Source organism: Giraffa tippelskirchi, chromosome 10 (assembly GCF_054371585.1).
Source record: "Giraffa tippelskirchi isolate mGirTip1 chromosome 10, T2T-mGirTip1v1.2.pri, whole genome shotgun sequence".
Taxonomy (NCBI): Eukaryota; Metazoa; Chordata; class Mammalia; order Artiodactyla; family Giraffidae; genus Giraffa; species Giraffa tippelskirchi.
The window spans coordinates 115,835,233-115,860,079 of record NC_137284.1 but is presented as its reverse complement, the minus strand read 5'-3'; the positions used below and the strand labels follow the sequence as shown (position 1 = coordinate 115,860,079).

At 41.0% G+C, this 24,847-nt stretch overlaps 1 protein-coding gene and 1 long non-coding RNA gene across 2 annotated transcripts in view; one reads left to right on the top strand and one right to left on the bottom strand.

Moving 5' to 3' along the window:
- Nucleotides 1-24,847, top strand: part of LOC145523496 (uncharacterized) — a 127,806-nt gene that overhangs the window by 11,939 nt on the left and 91,020 nt on the right. The window contains exon 3 of the long non-coding RNA XR_014066626.1: nt 18,914-19,063. This is a non-coding gene — a long non-coding RNA (uncharacterized LOC145523496). The remainder of the gene's footprint in view (nt 1-18,913; nt 19,064-24,847) is intronic.
- Nucleotides 4,257-7,791, bottom strand: NPVF (neuropeptide VF precursor). The gene is made up of 3 exons (XM_081533857.1): nt 7,654-7,791; nt 5,869-6,275; nt 4,257-4,308 (listed from the first exon to the last, which is right to left on the bottom strand). Exons 1-3 carry the CDS (start codon nt 7,789-7,791, stop codon nt 4,257-4,259), a joined length of 597 nt encoding a protein of 198 aa, XP_081389983.1.

Genomic DNA, 24,847 nt, shown 5'->3' with positions numbered 1-24,847 from the left:
TTAAAATAATTCTAGAAATAAAAATCTTATGTGGCAGTAAATCTTAAACTTTATGGCATCACAAGGTCTACTGAGAATTTACCCAAGAACTCTGAAGTCTCTCCCCAGAAAAATGCACATATATATGTAATGATGCAGAGACAATGTCATTTTTAACAGCTATGAGCATACCTTACAAGTAGAACTTCATCTTTGTTGCAAAAGTGAAGTTTTAATCAACATGCCAAAATCTGATAGATTGGAAAATTACAAAGCCAGATCACTAGGTGCAGACTTTATGAAGGAAGTGGTTGTTAAGTGGTTGTACTAAGCCCTCAATTTTCTCACCCACTTGGAGACCATGAAAGGATAAGATCTGAATTTGTGAAGAGGTTTCTTTGGAGAGCATTGTTATCCTGCTGTGAATGCCCCCTACCGATGCCCATGTGCTAGGGATTACTGAGCCCATTACTCTTTAGCAGGGAGAGGCTTCCATATGATGAGGAAATGTGCTCCATGTAGTTGAGAGAAATGAAAAATTGGTGCTCAACTCTAGGCCCCACAGCTGAAGAGTCTGGGGGCAGCAAGATAGAAGAGGTGTGTTGGGATCACAGCCAGTGTGGAGAGTGAGCTGTGGGTAACCAGATGTGAGCTGCAGGAAAGAGAGATATGTGGAAGTTGCTTTGAGCCCTACTAAAGAGGACCTCTGGAAGAGAAATGGGCATGAATGGAGTGGGTGCCTGTGTCCCACAGCAAGGGCTGAGCCCAGCCATGGTGGACGGGGCCATCCTCTGGGTCCTGGGAGTGAATCCATTCACCCTGGCAAGAACTGTCCTATATCCCTTGCCTCTCTTCTCAAATTCTCTTCCATCCCAGAAGAGTCCAACAAAGCCAGAGAGTGAGGAAGCAATTGAGGCTGGAAAAGAAAGCAGAAGTCAATCTCATTCCTGTCACCCAACTCAGATCTCACATGGGAAGAGTTGAACATGAATGAATGAATGCAGATTGAAATGTTGATTACAATGGAATTGAGACTGTGCATTTTTGACTTAGGCCAAAGAACCACTTAAGAGCAACAGTGAAGTTCATCTTTCCAAGTTTCTATCCAGGGCCAGTGAAAGATTTCTGCACAGCCTGTTCCCTATCCTTTACATTTTAAAGGGAGTGGTGGGTCACACAAAAAAATTTGCATTTTGACGTTTCATGAGTCATGCAGTTATATTTTTTTACCTACTGTGGGGTGTAAACAGACCTCTCAGGCCTGTGTGATAAGCTGGCCCTTGAGTTTCGTGTAGAAAACAAAAGTGAAAGTGAAAGCCACTCAGTCATATCCGACTCTTTGCGACACCATGGACTATACAGTTCATGGAATTCTCCAGGTCAAAATATTGGAGTGGGTAGCCTTTCCCTTCTCCAGAGGATCTTCCCAAACCAGGGATTGAAACTAGGCCTCCCACATTGCTGGTGGATTCTTTACCAGCTGAGCCACCAGGGAAGCCGAAGAATACTGGAGTGGGTAGCCTCTCCCTTCTCAATCAGATCTCCCCAACCCAGGAATCGAACTGGGGTCTCCTGCATTGCAGGCAGGTTCTTTACCACCTGAGCTATCAAGGAAGCCCAGAAAACAAAAGCTGTTCTCATAAATAAAAAGGGGAAGGGACTTCCCTGATGGTCCAGTGGCTAAGACTCTGCACTCCCAATGCAGGGGGGAACTAGATCCTACATACCACAACTAAAGTTCCTGCATGTCACAACTAAGACTGGCACAGTCAAATAAACAAACATCAGACAAAACAGGGAGGCATTGGACATCGTGAGAAAAGGCAGAGGTGCCAACAGCTGAAATAGGAGGAGCAGGACAGGCTACATAGTTTGCAGGGCCCACTGCAAAATAAAAAATGCAGAACTCCTTTTTCAAACGTATTGGAAATTTCAGGACAGGGACAATAAAGCACTTAACCAAATGTGGGGCCCTGTGTACCTGCAGGGGTCACATGGCCATAAAGCTACCCTGGTGAATGTCAGAGGTCAGAAGAGGAGGAGACCCTGCTAGGGGTGCAGTTAAAGAGAGACTTGGGACAAGAGGCTTGTCTAGTCAAGACTTTCCTCAGTGAAATCACATGCAGTATGACCTCCTCCTCGAGATCCCACAAGTCCTCAGAGAGGTTGCAGAATTGCTTATGTGAATGGATTTCTTGTAGAAGCTGGTGAAGTGGGTACCGAGGGGCTGAAACAGAGTAAGCTCTGTGGGTTAGGAGGCAGCTGACAGCTAGTTATTCACCTAATATTTATTTTCCATAAATTTCAAGGGTTTAGGTAAGGAACTCATGTTCTAGGACAAGAAATTTTCTTGTGTCATGTAGTATCGAGGGACCGAGTGGCCTTCTGTTTATTTATTTATTAGTGTAACAGGATGTTTCATACTTTCACTTTGCTCAGGATGCGGAGTTGGGACCAAATCTGGAAGTCCAGAGGTGCTGAATACTTTTATAATGCAAGTCATGTGTGGCAGGGGGCCAGACACCACTTCAGTGTTTCCGAAGAGATGGCAGAGTCTCATCAGCCCCTGCCTTGCCCCATCCCCGTCTCCACTCCCCCAGTCTCCTGGCGGTGGGCGAGCGGTTGACTGGGAGGGCTGCTACAGCCTCCCCTCACCCTGAAACCAAACGAGAGGTTCCTAGAAAATCAGACAGAGTGGGAGTCACGAAGTGGGTACTGGCCATGCATTTCTGGTAGGTAGCGTGTGTAGGCTTGCTGGCCTGCCTCTGCCCCTCCTAAGTAGGGCAGAGGGGCTTGGAGACAAATGGAGTCAGTGGTGGGGCATCCCAGAAGCAGCTTAAGTCCTGCCTAGGCATGATGAGGACCTCCGCCCTTTCTGTAAATCAAGTGGACACTGAGAAGGTAGCTGCCTTGAGTCTTTCTTTCTGGCAATAACAATACAGGTGAGATGAGGATGACTGGAAGAGATCAGAAAGCATCCAGGTGTCTTAGGTCACTGACCTGGGCAGTGTGACATTCCTGAGTGCTTCCCAAAGTACTCAAAAAGTAGAAAAAGTAATATTATAACGAGAAGACCAGACAGGGACTTTTGATTCTCCACCCCAACTCAAAAATACCCATCTCCCTCCCTCACCCACCCAACTTGGAGAAATCGGAAGAGAGGACAGTTTTCCAGAGGCCTACCATTTTTCCCTCCCACCACCCTACCTCCGGGGTGAGAAAGGGGAGGAAAGAGGAAAGGAGAAGGAGCAGCCTTGCCCCTTTCCAGCTTCATGTCCTCCCAGCCCCCAGCCCCCAGCCCCCAGCCATGGGGGAGGGGAAACTTTGATTTGGCTGTGAGTCGGCCATCTTCAGCTGGAGTTGACTGAGTTTTTTAATATCAAGCAGTGACGAGGAAGTTGAAGAGTATGTCTGGGGTATCATTGAGAGATCTCTGCCCAGCAGGAAAAGAGCATTCAACACAGCCCAGCTGGGGGCAGGATAGGAGACAATTACTACCACTCCTGGTTTGTACCTTGAGGAATTAAGATTGCTTAATAAATCTGATTAAGGACTTCTTATTCTATGACTAAAGTTGAATCACTGTGCATCCGTGTGGGGGTGTGTTGTGTTCATAAATTGTTAGCTTTAAGAGTAATTAGGTTTTGTCTACAAATCAAAAACTTGAAATAGTAAATGAGGAGGAAAAAAACGCACCAGAAGGCGAATTTTCAGTTATGGATAGAAGAGACACTTAAAGAGGTGTGTAATAATTGCTTTTTTCTTTTATCTGCTTTTTAAACAGATTTTCAATCTATCATGCATTTACTAACAGCTGATACAATGAAAAAGTAGGTGTATACAAATATTGGTTAATGGTTTATTATTCATGTTCATTTAATTGTCAAACATGTTATTCTGTTAAATTATTTAATATTCATTGTAAAATTTTCCAAGCTGTTCCTCTGTTTAAATTTTTACTAAAGGGTAACTGTATTCATAAGATGGTGTTGTGGCTTAAGTCAGTCTCTCTTTCTCTCTCCCTTTCTCTTCTCCCCATTACCAAAGTCTTCTTAAGTGTATGCAGTGCTCTTTTTATTTAGATAAAATTATTTCATCTTTACATTTTTTACATTTTTTAACTTTCAAGATATTAGCTGTACTAAGAAGGAAAACTTGCTGTGAATGGTAATTTATTACAAGAGAGCAGTGACTTCATTCTTTGTCTTCACCGTAGATTTCTTTGCAGATTACAGGCTACAGCTTTAAGTCGTCTTTAGGCACAGGCTCTAGATTTCTTATTTTTCTTGTTTCAATTCTGCATCATCTATTTTCTGGAATCCCAGTCTCCTAAAATGTAAGCAGTGCAAAATGTTCTCATCCATCACAACAATAGCATGTGAAAACACACAAATGCAGGCCATGATCCTAATTGCCTAATTATACCTGAGTTGAATTGTGCTGGACTTGAAATGAGTGAGACATTGATGGGAACCTGAATTTGTAATGGGCACTTAGAATGACAAACTTACCATGGACTCTTCTCTCTCCCTCATTGCCATCCTACTCCCGACATCTGATTCATTGCCAAACTCTACCAGTAGTGTCATGTTCTATTTTATGTAAAAAATTGTTGTAACATTTGCTCTACTAGAAAATAATATGTAGGTAGCTTATTAAATTTTTGAACTTCTTGTAGTAGCTTGTGCTAGGATTTGTACTAGTAAATATTCAATAAATACATATCAATACAAAGAATGATTATAATAACAGGAATTATTTATAACATGAGGTTCTGGAAAAAGAAATTTTGATTTAAAGTTGAGGAAGAAGATCTGAATTTGAAACCTGGGTTTTTGAAATAGTGTCCTTTGTACTTGAAGACAACTCCCTCATGGGGAGCTTTCATGTTAGAGAAGTCAAATGTTGGACGATACCTCATAGGCATGAATTCCTCATTCTATCATTGCCTGTTACTGCTTAGAGTGTGGCTGTAGAGTAATGTGAGGGATACCCATATGTGGTTTGTGAAGTGAAGTTGCTCAGTCATGTCCGACTCTTTGTGACCCCGTGGACTGTAGCCTACCAGGCTCCTCTGTCCATGGGATTTTCCAGGCAAGAATACTGGAGTGGGTTGCCATTTCCTTCTCTAGGGGATCTTCCCGACCCAGGGATCGAACCCAGGTCTCCCGCATTGTAGGCGGACGCTTTACCATCTGAGCCATCAGGGAAAACCATATGTGGTTTAGGGGAAGCTAACTCATGACTTAATATGAGTGTGTGTGTGTGTTAGTCACTTTGTCATGTCCAACTCTTTGTGACCCCATGGACTGTAGCCTGCCAGGCTCCTCTGTCCATGGGATTCTCCAGGCAAGAATACTGGAGTGGCTCGCCATTTCCTTCTCCTGGGGGACTTCCGGACCCAGGGGTTGAACCCCAGTCTCCTGCATTGCAGGCATTCTTTACCGTCTGAGCTATAGGAGCTGACCCTCTCAATTTATAGGTGTTCATTTCCCTGTGCCTTTTCCTTCTTACAAACTTAGCTTTTTTCTTTTCTCTCTCTCTTTTAAAAAATTTTTTAGCTGTTCTGGGTCTTTGTTGCAGCATGCAGGCTTTCTCTAGTTGCAACTCAAGGCAGGGGGAGCCCGGGATCTGGAGTGGGCGGGCTCAGTAGTTGTGGGGCATGGGCTTGCTTGTCCTGCGGCACGTGGGATCTTAGTTCCCCAGCCAGGGATGGAACCTTCATCCCCTGCATTGGAAGGCGGATTCTTAACCACTGGACTACCAAGGAAGTCCTAAGAAACTTAAAACTTTCTTAGAAACTTCTTTTGAAAACATGCAAGCGTTTTAAACGTTTCTAGACTAGCTCTGCTAATTGCATGTGCATTTAATTGGCATTCGAGTATTTACCTGAGGTTCTTTTGATCAGGATTCTGGATTTCTTGGGGCTGGCAGGTCATGGAATAAAGTAGCTCATTGGTAGATGGTGAATGCATGGACTGCTGGAGCAAATCACTCAGGGTCTTGGTGATGCTTTTGGCTGTTGTTGTTCTTCCAAACCTTTGGGGCAGATTCGGAACCCATCTGGAGAGGCTGTCCTCTCTGTTTTTTCCGAGTCTCAGCGGCAGGTGGGCCATCACCCTAGTGCTCCTTTCTTCTTCCGTGTTCCTCCCGAATCTCAGTGGCAGGTTGGCTGCAGAGGGTGGCATTTTGTTGACTGCAGGTGTATTCATCTTAATGACGTTTTTTGGACCCGAATCTTTTACTTCTTCAAAAGTAAGACTTCTTTCTTTCTCCCAGCCTAGATCTCCTCTAGGCTATAATTAGAAATAACCAATAAATAATTTATTAGTGTTGTAAGCAACAGTTTAAATTATTAAATTATGTTAAATCCAGACCTTAATTGGTAGAAATGTTAAAGCTGTGAACAAAGTTTGTGCTTTCATGTACAGAATTTTTAAAATAGATAATTTATATTAAGCTTCTTAAAGCAATCTAGTTTCTCCATCCCTGGACTATTGTAAGACAACTATAAAATATTAATATATATAGTAAATACAGCAATGTATTCGAGGAGCAGGAACATAATGAAGTATTGAAATGAAGCAAAAGTTTATTTTACTGTGGTTATTCTTTTTTTAACTTTTTATTTTCTATTTGGAGTATAGTTGATTAACAATGTGACAGTTTCAGGTGTACAGCAAAGTGATTCAGTTATACATATACATGTATCTATTCTTTTCCAAATTCTTTTCCCATTTAGATCATTACATAATATTGAGCCAAGTTCCCTATTCTGTACAGTAGGTCTTTGTTGGTTATCCATTTTAGATATAGCAGTGTGTACATGTCAATCCCAAACTCCTTAACTATCCCTCCTTCAGTTTTTGGTTCATTTTGTTTATAAAATATTTCATATGTTTTTCTATATTGCTTTTAGAGACACTTTCCACCCCCTCTCCATGTCTCTTGTTTCCCTCCTCTTTAAAAGTCAAAGTGGTGGGTGGTTGCTAGACAAGTTCTGGAGTACCATTGGCAGAGACTTCTTTTTTACCTAAAAGCATGTTTCAAGAAACTAATTATATTTTATTAGTATGTAAATTACATAAGTAAAACACTGATTGGTTTGTGGGTCACTACACCATGACCATACCAACTTTAAAGGAACCATTTAAAATACAGCAAATATTTAATTAGATTTAGTTTTGCCATGAAAGTTTGTCCATATGAAGATTTAAAGTGACTTTTCTTATTGTAGAAAATAATACCTACTTATTTTAGCAAATGTGGGAATTTACATAAAGGCATAGAAAAGAAAATAAAGTGGAATTCCACCATCTAGGGGTAAACGTTTTTCTTAGATATAGAAATATAATTTAAATGTTCAGCTGAAAGGTAACCGGTACTTATTTCTGCAATTCTTTACTTCAACTGTGCACTTCTGAGTCAATTGACAATTATTAACGCGCCTTATTCTTGCTAAGTATCATACTCTGCACTAAAACGATCGTGAGACCAGGCTGTGTGCAGTTTTGCTACAAAATACGAGTTACATCAATACACTGCCCTGGACAGGCTGAAGTGTGACAAAAAGCAAACCACAAACTTATTCCTTATTCTTTACAAAAGCACTAGACTCAGAACAAATATTCAATGGTGAATACTAGTCATGTTAGACAGAGTTAAAAAACTTACCTCGGAATATTTGTCATAATTCTTTTTGCTGTAAAGATTGGGCATCCTTGATTCATCTGTACAGAAGATGTTTGATGTTAACAAGCTTGAAGTGGCTAACATCAATAAAATGAATCGTTTTAATGAAATAATTTCCATTTTGTCCAAAATCTAGAATTAAGTTTATATGTGCAGCCTGGTGTCTATACAAAAGGAAATTGTAGTCTTTTTATACTGTCTAAAACAAAGTTTGCTTTCATTGGGAAATCAATCCCATGTGTTTTAAGCACCAACATTAATTAGTGTTTAACTGAAATATGTATGTAAGGAATGTGTGTAATTCATTCTAGGAAGACAGCAACATTTCTGCTTGCAAATTCATTAACTTTGAAAATAATTTTCTTCATCATGAAGGAGTATTTAATTAGATAAGTTTGGGGCCATCGTCATTAAGATTCCAAATAAACTGAATGCTTCATTTTTCTGAGCTCAAAAAAGAAGTGTTTTGTCTTTGGTGTTTGCGTCAATTCTTGGGAGAAAGGAAAAGTGTTTAATATGTGTTAGCTATGTTTGAAAAAAATTTTTTATTCACACAAAAGAGTTAGGCATAGTATTTTCAAAATGTCAGATAAAATTAAGAGTGTGAAAAGAATTCCAAATCACATAAGACTGAAATAAAATGCCATTAATTAACTTTTTGTAAAATGCTGCTTTGTTATTAAAAAGCTTCAGGAGTAAATGTCAGCTGTAACCTGAAGGGTGTGCATAAGACCAAGCAATAGGCATTTTGACAAACTGGCTGTCTCTGGAGAAGCTGGAGGCAGTTCAAGGCTTTTTGCATCTGCCCTGAGGGCCTTATTTGGCAAAACTGTGTAAATCACCAGGATTTTATTTCTATGATGATGCCACATCCTACCTTCCACCTCAAACCCCTTAAAGAATGCTGGCAGAGGACCGGTAAATCACACACATGCTAATTTTGTTGTTCCCTGACCTGTATTATTTAGGTAATCTTGTCCTGCCACAGGCTTACTGACATCATGGCATAAGAAAAGAATTTACAGGAATAAACGCTTATTTATGGAAATGCCAAAGCAAATCTCTTTCAGAACAGCTGACTGGTATTCTTAAAGGCCTGCCTTATCACCAGACTGCCTAGATTCCTGCCTAGATTCTAGAGAAATCATTACCTGTTCCCCCCTGTCCATTCAGCACTCTTAGGAGAAAAAGACCTTAGGGTGATCTATTTCTAACACTCCAGCTACTTCTAGATATAGGCACTTAGAGGTGAATTCCCAAAAAAGCAAATCATAAATCTGCACCTTTTATGTCAAGAACTGTACTATCTTGGGACTTTCCTGGTGGCACAGTGAATGGGAGTCCACCTGCCAATGCAGGGAACATGGGTTCAATCCCTGGTCTGGGAGGATTCCACATGTTGGGGGTGGGGGGACAGGCGGGGAAAGTAGGGGGCAAATAAGCCTTTGTGCCACAACTACTGAGCCCATGTGCTGCAACTACTGAGCCTGCACTGCTAGAGCCTACGTTCCTCGACAAGAGAAGCCATCACAGTGAGAAGCCTGTGCAACATAATGAAGAGTAGCCCCCACTCTTCAGAGAAGACCCAGTGCAACCAAAAAAAAAACCTCTAGCTTCTCTCGCTCATCTACCATAATCTGAGGTATGAGATGGGCAGAGGTAAAGACCTTTCTCCATATTAAAGATCACCAGGATAAATCAGAAAGTTGAAAAACAATTGTGTAAAAAACTCTTGGGTACCCCCAAGATCATACTTTCCTCTGGCCTCTCTTATGGCAGTTGACATCATTGGTCTCATTTGTTTCAGACTGTGGGTAGCCAAGAATACCCACAGTAGGAGGCAATTAATTCAATTCATAGTCTAATGTTAATTTTGTAATGCTGTTATTGGATTATTTGGGTTTAATTTCCCTGAGGATTTAATACATTTCTCTTCCAAATTGTTCCTTTGTAAACTGCTGATGGAACTTCCTTTTTTTGTTTTTTTGTGGTCAGTAGCTCCAAACTTTTGAGAAATGGGTGAAGCAAGGAACAAGTTGTGTCGGCTGAGCTCTGACCCTGGAAAAGGCAGAATGAATCAGCCTGGGTCTCTTTCAAAACATGCTTGTCTGTAGTTGTTTCAGCCTTGAGCAGTTCACCAGTTTTCAGTGCTGCTTTTTGGGGTTTTGGCACATCCACTGATTTTTCTGGCTGAAGTCAGTATCCAGAGTAGCTGATGTGATTAATTACCCACTAGCCTCAACCAGATTTTAAACTTCCAAGTTTGGAGTGTAATTAGAGTTCTAATCTTATTAATATAGGGCTTGGCTCTTTTCAATTACATCTTCTGTTAGCTTGGAAAATGTTAACAGATATAAAACAACATTGCCTAACATACGCAGTACAAAATGACCATAAATCTTTTGATGAAATGTGCTTCCATACACATAGCACAGTTAGGGATTCTTAATGAGACACACAAGCATACAAAATAAAATCTGTCTCCCCGACATGTGACATTTACATACATGCTTCATTTACTAAGATTTTAAAGACCTTAAGGCTACTCCCTTCTAAGCGTCTCTCTTCATCCTGAACACTTCTCATAAGCTTTGGAAACCCCAGATACTCAGCTTCCTACCAGACAGTGCTGTTGGGATTCCCACAAGCATCTCAAGTCCAGTATGTCCAAAATGGAATTTATCTGTTCAATAACCTGTCTCTCTTCCTGTTTTCCGTTTCATTGAATAGTTACTGTATTGGTCAGGGTCCGATCAGAAGGCAGAAAGCACCCAGTAATTTGAATAGGAAATGGTTCCTATAAGGAATTATTAATTGTACCAGGAGATTAAAGGGGTAAGGAATACATGAGAGCCAAGGGAGAAGATCCAAGGAGAGGACAAACTGAAATTCAGGCTGTACTGGGAGAAGGTGTGGATGGTGGAGAAGTGTCTACTGGGTCATCGCGGGCCAGCGACTGTCCATCTCAGGTGTGAGACACTCTTCTATGGTGCAGATGGGCCAGTGCTGGGAAGGCAACTTCTGGGACATTTCTGAGACTTACACAGAATCTGCTTCTGCAGTTTGATGGGGGGTGAATGCTAATGGATGTCTGTTACACGGATTTCTGGCACAGTCCATGTATAGGACCTCAAAGAAGCAAACCGGAACCAGGAAGAGAAGTCCTTTCTCCTGCAGTATCTCTTGAGTGCCTTCCACTGGAAGAGCACTGTGCCAGCTGCCAAGGGGAAATGTTTACTGGGTCCATCTCCGTTATCAGTGAAGGAACAAAGGGTGGATCAGGAGCTGAGAGGCAGTGAATAGATAACGGGTACAGTCATCTCCCCATTTATCCAAGTGAAAATCCTTTGTGAGATCCTTGGCTACTTCCTCCTCTTTTCTTCTGCATCACATTCTATAGTTAATGAACATTGTTTCTAGTTTTGAGTTACTGCACTCAATAATAATGGTCGATATCTTTGGCCACTTACTAGTCACGTGCCAGGAACTGTCCTATTAAAGTACAGCACTTTGTGAATTAGTTTGTTTATCCTTCATAGTAACTCTGCAAGCAGGTACCATCATTGTTCATCCTCTATGAAAGGGAAGCTAAGATGCAGAAAGGGTAAGTAACTTTCCCTATAAGTGGAATATCCAGGATTTGAACCCAAGCTGTCTGAACACTTCCTCCCTATGCTGGTCTACCCAATTAAGTCTGTTCTCCTCTGACTTCTAAATAGCTCTTACATCCGTTCACTTCTCTCTGTCTGTATCTGTATTGCTTTTAACTCAGTTCATTTTCTTTTGTCTAGACCTTTGTCTTGATCCTCTCCAGTTCTTGCTCCACCATATACTCAGAAAAATTTTTATAAAATACAATATATTTATGATATCTTCCTTAATACCTTTCAGTGGTTTCCCTATCCTTAACACCTTTCAGTGGAATCCCTAGGGATTCCCTCGGAATCCTTAAGTCCACTTTTTAGGATCTGTTTCCTGCTTATTTCTCCAGCACTGTCTCTCATTAAAGTGACAATTGCTCAGTCGTGTCCGACTCTTTGCGACTCCATGGACTGTAGCCTACCAGGCTCCTCCGTCCATGGGATTTTCCAGGCAAGAGTACTGGAGTGGGCTGCCATTTCCTTCTCCAGGGGATCTTCCCAACCCAGGGATCGAACCCGGGTCTCCTGCTTTGCAGACAGATACTTTACCGTCTGATCCACGGCTGCTAAATCTCTCATTAAGTTCCTAGCAACTCTGTCTTATGACAGACTTCTTTCTGTTCTTCCAAAGAGATGAGCTTTCTCTTGCCTCCAGGCCTCTGCCCATGGTCTTCCTGTGCATGGGGTATGCACCCACTTTCCTCTCTTCTTACACCGATTCATTGTTTGGGTTCCAGCTGAGGCATCCTGTGTCACGAGAAGTCGCTTCTGACTTCACACTCCGATCAATGGGCCTTTGTTCTTCCATCATGGCTCTTCTCATCGACTCATCCTGTTCCCTTGTTTCCCCTTCCACCCCTCTGTCAATTGTGTGAGGGCAGGACCTTGCTTGTGCAGATCATAGGGGTATTTCTTTTGTTTATCTCACAGATGCTCAGGAAATTTTATTTATAAATAAATGAGTAGATGGTTCATTAGTATTGGAAATAGGAGTTAAAACTGAAGTTGCTTGATAATTATTTTTTCCAGTTTTGGCCACTGACCAGAATTTTCTCTTTACTTATACATTTTTAGACCTTAAATTTGTGCTTATTCTGAAATCGTAACATCTTCACCTTGTCTTGTTGAGGATTTACATCAAAGACTTTTGCAGACTGAGACCTTTACATGGATAGGCATAGGTAGGTTGAATGTGAGTTTAGGTTTATTCTGTTGTAGTGGAGCATTTAGTTTGGTAAGTTAAATATATCCTGATGGATCCTGCCACATTGATAGGCACCAGCACCAGGAAGAGTAGGAAAGGGGACTGCACTGCCTCAAGAAGGACTTCCTGACCATGCTTCAGGGTTTCTCGCTAGGGAGACTTCTTAGGCCCATTGGCTGAGCACAGGAAAGAGTATTCTGATTGCACAGTATTTGTCTACACCCACTAGCTGCATCCTAACCTCTGGTAGGTAGTTCGTGCATGCGTGCTGGGGTAGGTTGCCATTCCCTTCTCCAGGGGATCTTCCAGACACAGAGATTGAAACTGCGTCTGTCTCCTGCATTTCAGAGCGGATTCTTTACAACTGGGCCATCAGGGAAGTCCCTCTGGCAGGCAGCTAAGTGGAGGACAAACCATTTCCGCCAATCAGGAACTGAGCCAACTTGAGTTGGGTTTAGGGCTTTGTAAGGCTCTGGTTTATCTGAACCGCAAGTAAAACATTTCAAGTAAGAGGCTGTTTTTGTGCCATGGGCTGTAGTTTTTATTTAAATCTTTATACAGAAGGTCTCCCTGAGGCCATGGCAAGATCTATCAGAGGTGATGAATTTTAATATCCAGAGGAACCTCATTACAGAGCCCTACTCCTTACCCTCAACCCAGCCATTTACTTCCCAGACACTTGCCTTTTTCCAGTTTATTCCTTCCTTTCTCTCTAAACATAATCCAGTTGTTATGCTGTGCAGAAGAATTGATGGCCGTTATAGTCTTATTTTGCATTTTATGTTTACAGAGTATTTTGCAACCATTTGTTAACCAATTTCTGGCCCTCTTTAGAGGTAGGTAGTGGTATTTCTGAATAATTTATTTCAGTATTATGTGTGCAAAGAGAAAGAAATACCTGCCTTGGTTCCAAACAAAAATATCCCTATGCAAATTACATAAAATTATTATTTTTTTAAATATGTGGTGGTGCCTTTGTTTCAAGATTTATGAGTGGCTGGTTATAATGAGCTTGTCATATTTTGGTAGCACGGTTGTATTTACTTCTGTGCTTTTTACTATGACAGATTACAACATCAGGGCCTTGGAAGGTGCCAATGTGAATGTGAGATGAAGAATATTCCTTTATGTAGAAAAAGCAGTTGAAATTCAATTCTGGTTGAAATAACTTAAAGAGTCAATTTGTACAATATAAGAATAGACATTAAATATTTATAAAAATTAATTCACATGATTTATTCTAGAAAATGAGTAAATGGCAAGGTCCCTTTATCTGAAGGACATTTTTTAGAACAATATATTGAATAAACTTGAAGTATTAGTATTAGATCTTTCAAATGATATGGTATGGTACTGTTTAAAAAAGAAGTTAAGTGCCTTCTTAGCGCAGTGGGCAGCGCGTCAGTCTCATAAAAAAGAAGTTAAGGCAATTGTGCAAGGCTGATTAGGAAGCAGAATCTCCACAGCAAGGCTTTCCAAGTGGAGCTTTTATGTTTTTTAATGTTTCATTTTTATTGACATTTTTTTCCCTTGCAGGAAAAATGTGTGATTTTTACTAGCCTGGCAGGGGTTTGTGGTACCTCTTGCCAAAATGTCAAGAAAACTCAGAATTCTCTACATGAGGGACAAAGACCAGATGTTTGGTTAAAACAACACATAGCTTTTATACAAATATAGGTAATGGAATCCAAGACTTTTATGGGGATTTTTTTTTCTCTGTTTTTGGCCAATCTTGTCTTTTGATATTTTTAAAATAAGTAATCCACCATCTTGTTTTTCCAACCTGAGCAGAAGAATTTAGTTTCTTACAAGGTGTGTGCTTCTTCAATATCTTGGGTTTGTTTATTTTATCTTTGTTTTGAAGGATTCTACTCCAAAATGTGGACTGTGTTCTTCAAATAATCATTTGCTTTAATAAAAAGAAAGCACGAGACAGCTTAGGAAGAAATGAGCCTAATCCTTAGGCTAACTTTTTCCACTATCCTGGCCACACCTTCACTGGGGAGGAAATCTGTTGCTTAAACCTACACTGATGTGGGTTTTGGAGGGTGTTTAAAACACTATATTTCATCTTAAACAGAGGAATATAAGGACAAAAGGGTAACCAATAAAAATTAGCATTATTGTTCAAATGGACCCTCTTAGATGCTCTTTCATCTCTGATGGAAAAAAATCAAAAGGAGATGAATTGAAATATGCATATAAATGGGTAGTTTTGTTCATTTGTTTTTTTTCTTTCTGATTGGGGATCACTTGGTTTCTGTGCTCCTGAGGGCTGTTGAGAGCTCCCACAGATCTACAGCAGTCATGCACTTGTGTTGGTTCTGAGCAGAAGCTAGCCTGGCTCTGACCACACTTATATTAACACAGGGGCACTTGGACTTTATTCTTTGCTGTTTCTAGTGCTTTGGCTTTGGCCATACTTCCTGCTTCTCAGCTCTAGGTCTGAGCTCATGTGTGTACCTCATAGCAGTGGGTCTTTGGTTTACACTGGCTGGACTTCATCACTGATGAGGAGGTTACACTTCTCTTCAACACTGATTTTATTGGATCCCCAAAGGGGTGTGTCCATGACATAGCCAAGAATGACAGTGTGGCATCTGGCTAAACTCAATCAAGTCAATGACATATAAAGCTCAACCAGTTCTGAGCAAGCCAACAGAAAAGCCCTCCGCCAAACAGTTGTATTTGGAGAGGCACTTAAAAACATACCTTTAAACCTACAGTGACTTTGGGTATAAATTTAATTAAAGGAGAAGATTTTTCTGGTAATCTCCTGATTGTAAAAGGTAGGATCTAGACAGAAAATTCTGTACTAATGGAGGTTAAATGAACTGAGTAAGTGTTAATGTAATCCTGTTAAATATCTACTGGATTTAATTCTGTACTGGGTTTTGTGCCAGATGAATTTAACAAATCAGGTATTTCCTCTTTGAGTACCTACAGTAAAGAAAATAGACAAAGCTAGTAAACATTTCAGAACATATTTAGGTGCATAAGCTGGCCTCCTCTAGGAACAATGTGCTCATTGTGCTTAGTCGCTCAATCATGTCTGGTTCTTTGTGACCCCACGAACTGTAGCCCATCAGGCTCCTCTGTCCATGGGGATTCTCCAACCAAGAATACTGGGGTGGGTTGCCATGCCCTCCTCCAGGGGATCTACCCAACCCAGAGATCGAACCCAGGTCTCCCTCATTGCAAGTGGATTCTCTACCATCTGAGCCACCAGGAAAGCCCAAGAATTCCGGAGTGAGTAGCCTATCCCTTCTCCAGGGGATCTTCCAGATCCAGGAATTGAACTGGGGTCTCCTGCACTGCAGGCAGATTCTTTACCATCTGAGCTACCAGGAAAGCCATCAGTTCAGTTTAGTCGCTCAGTCGTGTCCGACTCTTTGCAACCCCATGAATTGCAGCACGCCAGGCCTCCCTGTCCATCACCAACTCCCGGAGTCTACCCAAACCCATGTCCATCAAGTTGGTGATGCCATCCAGCCATCTCATCCTCTGTTGTCCCCTTCTCCTCCTGCCCCCAATCCTTCCCAGCATTAGGGTCTTTTCCAAGGAGTCAACTCTTTGCATGAGGTAGCCAAAATATTGGAGTTTCAGCTTCAACATCAGTCCTTCCAATGAACACCCAGGACTGATCTCCTTTAGGATGGACTGGTTGGATCTTCTTACAGTCCAAGGGACTCTCAAGAGTCTTCTCCAATACCACAGTTCAAAAGCATCCATTCATAGCTGGTTATAAACACAGTCTTGAATGATCTCGAGAAGTCTAAGAATATTGGTATTTGACTGATGAGCCCTGGTGGAGCCCTTTCTGATTTAATGATAGCAGTAGCCAATGATCCACAATCTAGAGGCATCAGACCAGGAGATCCGTGTGGATCTTCCAGTAAATACCACATCTGTCTGCACCCTATTCCCCAACCTTTAGGTCAAGAGCAGAGAAATGGCCCTTCCTATGTTTTCATATACTTTAGGCTGCTTTGTTTGTTTAAATTTACCACTTTAAAACTTTCCTTCATGTATATCTTAACTTGGTCTCATTTGGATTAAAATATCTAGGAAGAAGGAATCCCAGAATCCTAGACGGTTCCTGATACCCAGGCTAATCAGAGTATGGTGAGAGATGGAAGAGAGAAAAATTCCTTATGGGCTCACTTTGGACCTCCCTGCCTCTTGAGCAGTTTCCTGTTTGTGTAAATGTTTTGTGCTTGAGGCTTTCATTATTGGCACAGCTGTAAAACTAGGCTTTCCTTTATCTGATAGATTACTCAAGTCCCTGATTGTACATTACTGAAATTTCTAATGTGTTTAAACAAAATGAAGAATTTAATAGAAGGATACTGGGATGTCTTATGGATGAGACTGGGGCCTATGAAACATCTAGAGCCTAGGACTCTAATCACCCAGTGGGACCTTCTGCATTCTCATTTCTTCTCTCTGTTCATCAGCTTCATTATTCCCTCCTACTGCTGTCTTGATCTCTCTGCGTCTTTGTCTGTTTGCCAATAACTTCTGGGTTTTGTTGTTGTTGTTGAGTTGCTAAATTGTGTCTGACTCTTTGTGACCCTGTGGATTGCAGTACACCAGGCTTCCCTATTCTTCACTGTCTCCTGGGGTTTGCTCAAACTCATGTTCATTTAGTCGGTGATGCCATCCAACCATCTCATCCTCTGTTGCCCCCTTCTCCTCCTGTCCTCAATCTTTCCCAGCATCAGGGTCTTTTCAGTGAGTCAACTCTTCGCATCAGATGGCCAAAGTACTAGAGCTTCAGCTTCAGCATCAGTCCTTCCAGTGAATATTCAGGGTTGATTTCCTTTAGGATTTACTGATTTGACCTCTTTGCAATTTCAGCCACCCTGTGAGAAACTGCCTTATCTCAGTTCCAGATTCAATATGCAGGGATGGATTCTGACTTGCTCAGTCTAGTTAAGGTGCCCCATCCTGAACCTGTAGCCAGGGCGTGTCACATTGCAGTAACATAGAAGATCCAATTGCAAATCTGTGAAGAGTTGGGGGTGGGTGGTGCTACTGGGAAGATAGTACTATAGTTGTTCAAAACAGCAAGAAAGAGTGTTAGAGAGAATCTGAATTCTTCTCTCCTTGAATCCAGTTCACTGTGCAGAGGAAAACTACTTCCTAAGCTGGTGAAAAACTAAGTTCTAATGTGCAATCAAAGGGTATCTGAACCATCCTGTGTTGGTGTGGATATTTCTCCATTTCTCTCCAAAGGTGCTGAGGAGGTCTCTATCCTGACCTGGTGATATCAGCAGACAAGTGCTTTCATTGGTGCCATCTGGGTCTTTGTTTTTGCAAGCAGGTGTTCTTGTGTGATATTTTTTGTGGCTCATGTGGGGCTTTGATGATAAAAACAAAACAAAATAAATTGTAGATCTCCCTTCCCCAGGGGCAGCCAAGGGCACAGTTCCCAGCTATTTCTCCATATATCCATCAAAAGCGATGCCAACTTTGAGAGCCTGTAAGATTCCCTTTTTCCCCTGGCAGGTGAGAGCCCTGGCTCAGGTGTTCCTCTTTGGCATTTGGAGGTGTTCCCGTTTCTAGCATTATGCTTAGCACCAGATATGAAGGTCTGTCCTGAGAATTTCAAGACCAGGTGGTTTGGTCCCTAATGGTCCTATGCTCTTTTCAACTTGAGCCTCTTTCCTCAATGTTTCACACAGTCTATATAGCTGTGGTGATACTGGCTTGCCTCATTTCTTCGCACTGGATTTACTAAGATCAGGTGAGTTCTGTGACCCAGAGTAGAATGGTTCATGGCCTTTTGAGCAAGAAAGTTTATTTTTCTAGTAAATTGGCAGATTTACCATTCTTTGCCTGATACTTGGGTAGTCTTCCTTGGAAACACTCCCAAATTCCCTCTCTTTATATAATGAACTGTGTACAGATGAGTAAGGAGTGTTTATTTTGGAGATAGTAAAAATAAGACTCTTGTGTATAATTCCAAATATAGATATATATTCTTTTGGTAATTAGCTTCATCACTCTCTGTCATTGTTTTTGACAGTATTTACATTAAACTAGAGGTAGTAATAATGGGACATCCTAGTTCAATCCTACAACCATATCTGTCTACAATAAAATATTTGCTTTTAGTGACAAAAAGTATTTCAGAAGTGTTCATTAAAACAATATGATAACTGTATATCCATTATTAATAACCCAAGATGGGGAATTACATGTTACATGAATCATGTAACCAATAAGGAAGCTGCCATTTCCATAATTATAAAGAATTCATATCACATCCATTTTACTATTCTGTATCATTTGACCCATTTATGGCTTCTTGTGAAAGAGTAAGATTGAAAAATTTATTAAGTTTTTCAAATGAAAAATCTACCAGATAATTTCTCCCCTCCATTTCTGGCAGTAGATGCTCTCCATCTAAGAGGCTGAGTGTTGCGTCCCACAGCCCTTTCATCCGACTACAAACAGAGTTCAGGATGCTCTGAGTTATGCTGACCCCAAGGGAGAGCCTGAGCAAAGGATGCACACCCTACTCTGGGACACCTTCCGAGAGGTAAATTGTGAGAAGGGAGTTTGGGAGGGTGATGTTGGTTGGCTACATCTGGAAAAAAAATTAAGCTGTGGGGTTAAGGGTATCCACTCAGTGTCCTCTCTGTTCAGTGCTCCAAGTTGAGCAAATGCTCTGCAGGGCTGGCTGGGTCATCAGTCCTGCAAGTCCCCTCAAAAGTTGCTGCAATCATTGCTGCTATTATTCTTATTATACTCTCTTCTAGAGTTCACTGTAGGCTCAAGGAAGAGGTGGTGGGATGCAGGTTGGGAGAGAGGCGAGCAGAAATGGAAGGCTGAGAGAAGATGGACTTGTATCTTCTAAGTTTTATTTCTGGTGCAGAAGAAGGAATCAGTGAATGATTTTTGGTCTGTTATTCTTTTCTTTCACCCACACTCCAAATCTCATCTGCAGTTCAGTTTGGAGCATCTTGTAATTAGGGTCAAGGAGATCCCCAGGTTACTGCTACACCCGAGAACCTGGGGCAGCATTTCTCCTAATACACTGCAAATAAGTATCAAGAGACCAGCTCCATTCCCACGTGTTCCAATTGCATCACCCTCTCTCTATCTTTGGACGGACATGTGAACAGCAGTTGCTGAAATGATTTTGATGAAATGTGACATTTGCAGACTGTGGCCACCAACCAAAGAATCTGAGCCACTATATCCAACATTTTACAGGCTACAAAATATAAGCTGGCCAGCATTTACTGCTTGTACTAACAGCTTGTGCCAAGTTTCCTAAGCCTATGGAGCAGAGCTCTTACTGCTGCTAATTTTACTATCAGCAGACAAAAGGGAAATAGGAAACAGTATGGAATGGCTGAACGAGAGCATTTGAACTTGGATTATCTGAAGACAGGGTGACTTTTTTCTAAGACTAAAATGGACTCAATGTGTACAGGAATAAAATGGGAAAAAATGTAATGTTGAAAAAGTTATATGCAGAGAGCCTTCTCTAGCCTCTCAGGATGGCATTGATTTACGTATTAAGGCAGTCACCAGGGAAATGTTAAAAACCCTCTGGGGGAAGTTTCCAATGTGATGGATAGAACTTTAATATTAATATAGGATTCATCATGATAATGTAAGTCATAGATCTAAATCTCCCTTCATCAATTGAATAGTCCCTTTCCAGCCTATTATACAGGTAGCAAATGCTTTAAATAGTGTCATATAAGAGGCTTGAAGTCTTTCTTTATCTGTAGTTTCTGAAGTTCTGTTCACAGGAATAGTGACCTACTGAGTCATCCATCTTTCACTATGTTATCTAGGCCATTTGCATTTCTCTCCTTTTTATTAATATTTAGTGTTCCTTAAAATATACTTACATTGTACTTTTTTCACAAATAGAAAAAGCATAATTCGACACATTTCATGTACATGCAGTGAGTAGGAAGGGAAGATCTGATTCTTAATCTATTGGTGGATCATTATACAAAGAAGAAAAGTGATTTCTGGGTTTCTGTTTGATTTAGTTATTAGTACATAATTATCAACCGTATGCATGTGTATTATTCATCTTACTCTGGCTTTCCTAGTCTTAGAGCACTGACACCAAACAAAATGGTGGCAGGGCCTCTCCAGAATCCTGTAAGACAATGATGGTCTTTTTGGAATGAGAATGATTGCAGTGTTGCTAACAGTATAATAAATGCCAGTAATAATAAGTGTTAAGATTCATCTGCTGCTTTTTTCAGCAGAGATTCAAATATTCATTAGTGGAACATATAAACGCCTTTTCTTATCTTAGTCCAAAATGCAAATGAAAATAAATCCATGAGAACAGACTGCAAATAAGACAGAATGTGTACACAGACAAATAGACCCTCAAGTTCTACAAGGAAGAGGGGTTTTCCTTAAGCCTGGAATCACTGCGCTATGTCCTTTTCTTTTGTATGTGCATTGATTCCCTGTACTCCATTTCTCTGCTCTTAGAGTAACTGGCATTGACACTTGGGGTGTCATTTCATGTATTTGGTTGGTATATATTTTGTTGTATAAAGGTTCTAAGAAGTCCCGCTGTAAAGAAAATTATTTAATGGGTAGCCTCTAGAATAAGATCTAAGAACATAATGGGAAATACTGACCTAATGGAGGTGTTCATAAACTGGGGCTCCTTGATTTTTAAGCCTTGGTTTTCACTGGGAACTTAGAGATGAACTTCAATTTATCCTTTAAGTCTGACTTAGATGTCACTTCCTCTGTGAAGATTTCTCAACTTGCCCTAGGGTGGATAGATATGTAGTTCTTCTCTGCACCCCCTACCCCCATAGCATTTTTCTCAAGTCCATATCAGTGTTTAGATCATGAGCTAGTTTATTTATTTTTTATTTCTCTCTAATCTACAATTTCCTTTATTTTAAGGAGGGTATTTTTATTCTCAGTGTCCTACAGAGCACCCGGCTCATTGTAACAGTTCAGCAAATAACTGCTGAAGGAATGAATGAAAGCTTGGGAACTTAAGCAGAAGAATTACCTCTCTGGGGTGTTGATATGTGATGAATGAATGAACCCTTCTGAGTTAAGTACTTTTTTCCATTATAGTGACTAATTCCCAGACAGATGATTAGATTGAGATTGACTCTGATGTGAAATGGTTAATCATTTGGTCTGCCAAAAATACAAGATTGCTGGTATTTAGTCTGTTTTTTCCCCTTGTATAGACATGAATCATATACTGTATATGAAAAATTCTAGCACCCGTTCATAGCAGAGATATTTTTCTTATCTATACTCACTAACAGTCCATAAATCAGAATTTTCCTTTCTTTAACTGCTAAAAGAATAAAAAAGACATTTATAGACCCTTTTACTTTTCATCAAAACCTAGCATTATAAAGAATTGCAAACTAGGCTGTATTATACTTTTAGCCCTTTTATTTATAATATTTAAAACATTTTTCTGATATACTTCTAAGTTTAAAGCGTACAAATTTTCTTGTGGCTTAGGCATATTTTCTTCCCTTCCTGCCTTTGTTCTTCCTTATTTTTTTCATCTTTGAAAAGATGGGCTAAAATGAATTAATAATCTCCCTCGCTGACTCTACCCTACTCTGTTGTTGTTTTTTAGTCACTCAGTTGTGTCTGACTCTTTACGACCCTATGGACTGTAGCCCACGAGGCTCCTCTGTTCATAGGATTTCTCAGGCAAGAATACTGGAGTGGGTCGCCATTCCCTTCTCCGGGGGATCTTCCTGATCCAGGGATTGAACCCTCGTCTCTGGATTCTTTGCCGCTGAGCCACCTGGGAAGCCCTCTACCCTACTCTCGTTCTATGCCAATGTTAATCCTTTGGTGTATCACTTAATGTATTTGTGCTGCATGCTAAGTCACTTCAGTCATATCTGACTCTTTGTGACCCTATGGATTGTAGCCCTCCAGGCTCCTCTGTCCATGGGATTCTCCAGGCAACACTACTGGAGTGGGTTGCCATGCCCTCCTCCAGGGGATCCTCCCAACCCAGGGAGGATCATTATGTTTCCTTCCATGGCGGGTGGATTCTTTACCATTAGTACCACCTGGGAAGCCCTTTAGGCATTGCTAAGTCGCTTCAGTCGTGTCCGACTCTGTGCGACCCCATAGCCGGCAGCCCACCAGGCTCCGCTGTCCCTGGGATTCTCCAGGCAAGAATACTGGAGTGGGTTGCCATTTCCTTCTCCAGTGCATGAAAGGGAAAAGTGAAAGTGAGGTCGCTCAGTCGTGTCCGACTCCTAGCGACCCCATGGGTCTGCAGCCTACCAGGCTCCTCCACCTATGGGATTTTCCAGGCAAGAGTACTGGAGTGGGGTGCCATTGCCTTCTCCGCTTTAGGCATTAGGTTGCTGTAAATTTTGGAGGATGTAAGGACCCAAAAGGCTACATTTATAACAGTCTTTTCTACATTACCCTGTTCTCTTTTGAAGCTGTTCCACAAAGCCCTAACCTTACTAAGGACATTAAAAGGAATTAATATGCCAGCAAACTTAATTATGTTTCTGTCATAGAGAATAGGCTGGCAAATTAGCTGGGGTTAAGCGGCTCATTGTGAAGTGTTGTCAGAATGTAAAAAAGAGGCAGCATACCTGATTGGAAGAGGAAGAGAAAAAATAGAGTTAAGCCAGAAAGGTTGTTAGACCAGGGTCAAGCATACCTGCTCTCTCCCCACCTCCCAACCTACTGTTTTGAGCAACGAAGGCTCCATTGCAGCTAAGTGACATTCATTGGTACTGTTGGCACCATGAGGAAGCCTAAAACAAAAAGAGAAGGGATGACAGTAGTTGGGGAGGGGAGAGAGGAGGGAGAAAGGGACAGAGAAAGAGAGGAGTGAGACCATATGATGTAATGGGCAAAGCAGTCAGTTTAGTAAACTCCAGTTTCCCAGTTTCCATGTAGCCTTGGGCAAGTTAGCTACTTCACAGTTTCTTCTTGAGGTGAAAAGTTTGTGGATTGCCAATGATCTCTAAGGGCTCTCAACCTCTAAAAGTAGGTAGTGAGTCTACGTTGATGACATGAGATAAAGAATTTAAGAGCAGGAGAGAAGAAAAAGGTATGTGTTCATGGGATTGTTCAAGTCACCCAACTCAGGTGCCCCTGAATTTGCTCAGGAGCAATTCCTGCTGTCTCAAATCTGGGGGGACAACTGATTAGACCAAGAAGTTTCTGTTCATTAGGTAGAGTGGAGATGAATATCTGGCTAATAAAGAAAGGAGCTGTTTTATATATAACCTCGACCAGGAAGCCAAAAGATGGTGGGCTATAGATAGAGTCCTAGTTTACCAGTTAAAAGCTGGCACCTGCTTTTTCATCCCAGGAAACCAAGCATGGAAATGGCGATTGGATCTTCAAATGCTGCTCTTTAGATGGAGTAGTTTTGACGGGTACAGACTCCTTGGCTAAGTACCAAGGGTTCCTGGGAACCAATCTTCTGTAGCAGGGTTTACACTCAAGACTGTTTGAAGGCCAAACAAAGAGAATGAGTTTCACATTCTCACACAACTGCTCTGATGTCTGAATTCCAAAGGCAGTCCAGAAACAGAGCTCAGACTTGGACCCTTGACCATCAGAGTTCTCCCTGTAGTCCATTTCAGGGTAAGCCTGGGGACAGTCAGCTGTGGAATGTTAGATGAGTAGAGTAAATTTCCAGGGCTGTAGGCTGTTAGTTGATTCCCCAGAAAGCACTCCTGTGAAGCCATTCTTATTTTTACATATGGCATATCTGAAAAAGGGATTATTCGGCTATTGCAGCATTTTTTGTTTTATGTGCCTCCGAAGGCAAGATATGTTTTGTCCTCCATCAAGTCTTAAAAAATATTTATCCTGGCATCTTCCCATTTTTCTCTCCACATGGAAACTCTTGATATTTTAAGACTAGTTGTGAAATCATTCCTAGGTATGCACATTACATTGAGATCTTAGAAAAACTTTGAAAGAAAATGAATATAAAATGATATTTCTTTTATGTAGCAGACATTACAAACTATTCTTTTGTTGGGCTTTTCTTGATTAGCAAGATGTAGTAAAATGACGTATATTCTCACCCTGTGGCAGGTATGCTTTATCTAGTGGAACAAAATATTGAAAACAGCATGGAAGATAAGAAAAAAAATGAGAATTTGAAAAAATATCCTCATGATAGTATCATGAAAGCAATGCTATCTTCTGGTTAAATAAGGCATGAACAATAATTTTGGGTTAGGTATGTTCTTCAATTATGCATTTGATTTTGGTAATAAAAGACTCATGTTTTTCAATAATGTTTGGAATTTAAATATACTGTTCCTTTTTCCTAGTCTTCAGGAGAGCACTT